Consider the following 1,873-nt stretch of genomic DNA (forward strand, 5'->3'; position numbering starts at 1 on the left):
TGTGAGGATGTCAGATCCCCTGGAACTGGAGTTACAGACAGCTGTGAGCTGCCATGTGGGTGCTGGGAATTGAACCCAAGTTCTCTGTGAGAGCAGCCAGTGCTCTTAACCATTGAGCCATTGAGCTATCTCTCCAGTCCTTGCCAGCCTTCTTTTTTAAAGTCAGAATAGTATGTCATTGTCTATAAGCGCCACAGGTTTTTTGTTTGTTTGTTTGTTTTTTGGGGATTTTTTTGTTGTTGTTGTTGGTTTTTTTTTGGGGGGGGGAGTGGTTTCAAGACAGGGTTTCTCTGTAGCTTTGGAACCTGTCCTGGAAGACCAGGCTGGCCTCGAACTCATAGAGATCGGCTGCCATGGTTTTTTTTTTTTCATTGATTTGTCTATCAATAAGTATTTGAGTTATGAGATTACTTCTAAGCTCAATATTCTGTTTATGGCTGGTGTCCATTAATTAATTTGCTAGTTAAAATATGCCAGCTGGGGAGACAGCTCAGTCCTAAAGTGCCTGCCATGCCACGTAAGCGTGAGGACCTAGGGTTAATGCCCAACACCCAACTGGGCATGTTGACCTGTGCCTAAAACCCTGCCACCAGGGGTATAGACACCCCTGGAGCCTGATGACCAGCCAGTCTAGCCAAATCAGTGATTACTACACTCCTTGAAAGTCCCAAAAAGGTAAGGAGTAACTGAATAATTACCACATACATAAACACACAGCAGCACACATGTATACACACATATAAACATATGCACATACTATGACATCTGAAGCCAGGTCTGCGTGTATATGCCTGTAATCTCAGTACTGGGGAGAATAGGCAGCAAGTTTGCAAGTTTAAGGCTAGCCTGAGCTACATCATGAAAGGTTGTGAGGCAGGAGAATTTCTGTGAACTCAAGTCAAGCCTGTGCTACAAAGTGAACCTTGTCTCAACAAGCCAAAAATGTTTTTCTAATTAAAAAACAATATTTGGATTTTTACTATGACCCCTAGTGATATGTTAAAAAGCATAACTGCATATTTTTGTTTTATTAGAGGAAGATGAAGAGGAAGAAGAAGAAGTCAGAGGCAAAATGTTTCCCTATGATAGATTAATTACACCTGGTAAGTTGAAAATATTTCTTCAAGGTCACATTTGTGTGTGTGTGTGAGAGAGAGAGAGAGAGAGAGAGAGAGAGAGAGAGAGAGAGAGAGAGAGAGAGAGAGAGAGAGAGAGAACAGACATACACATGAACACACATGCCTGTGAGAACAGAGGTCAACTTTAGGTAACATTTTCAGGAACTATCGCCTTGTTTTATAAGATAGAGTCTCTCATCAAACCTGGCACTTGCCTATTCAGCTAGGCTGTCTGACCAGTGAGCCGAGGGATCCACCTGCCTCTACCTCTCCAGTACTTCCAAGTGGATGGCCCCGTATCAGTGGGTACTGGGGATTGAACTCAGGTCCTCGTGCCTGTCCGCAAGCACTTCACCTACAGAGCCATCTCTTCAGCCTCTCCAAGGACACATTTAGGGAATGTTATTCAATCTCTTTATGCTGTACAACCTTTTACTTTTATTTTTATCTTTTTGTTTTTTGAGACAGGGTTTCTACATATGACAGCCCTGGCTGTCCTGGAACTTGCTTTGTAGACCAGGCTGGTCTTGAACTCATAGAGATCCACCTGCCTCTGATTTTCACGTGCTGGAATTAAAGATGTGTGCCACCACCACCTGGCAAGAATTTTTTTTTAAGATTTACTTTCTTTTTCATGATACCTATGTATGTATGGGGGGTGCACATGTGCTTAGGGACCCTTGGAGTCCAGCAGTGTGGATCCCTGGGAGCTGGAGATAAGAGCAGTTCTGAGCGGCCCAGTGTAGATGCTGAGA

At 43.6% G+C, this 1,873-nt stretch overlaps 1 protein-coding gene across 1 annotated transcript in view; it reads left to right on the forward strand.

Moving 5' to 3' along the window:
* Positions 1-1,873, forward strand: part of Ak7 (adenylate kinase 7) — a 69,045-nt gene that overhangs the window by 47,553 nt on the left and 19,619 nt on the right. Inside the window, exon 14 of the mRNA XM_005343524.3 lies at positions 1,035-1,103. Within this exon, the coding sequence (XP_005343581.1) occupies positions 1,035-1,103 (69 nt within the window). The remainder of the gene's footprint in view (positions 1-1,034; positions 1,104-1,873) is intronic.

This window comes from Microtus ochrogaster, chromosome 1 (assembly GCF_000317375.1).
Source record: "Microtus ochrogaster isolate Prairie Vole_2 chromosome 1, MicOch1.0, whole genome shotgun sequence".
Taxonomy (NCBI): Eukaryota; Metazoa; Chordata; class Mammalia; order Rodentia; family Cricetidae; genus Microtus; species Microtus ochrogaster.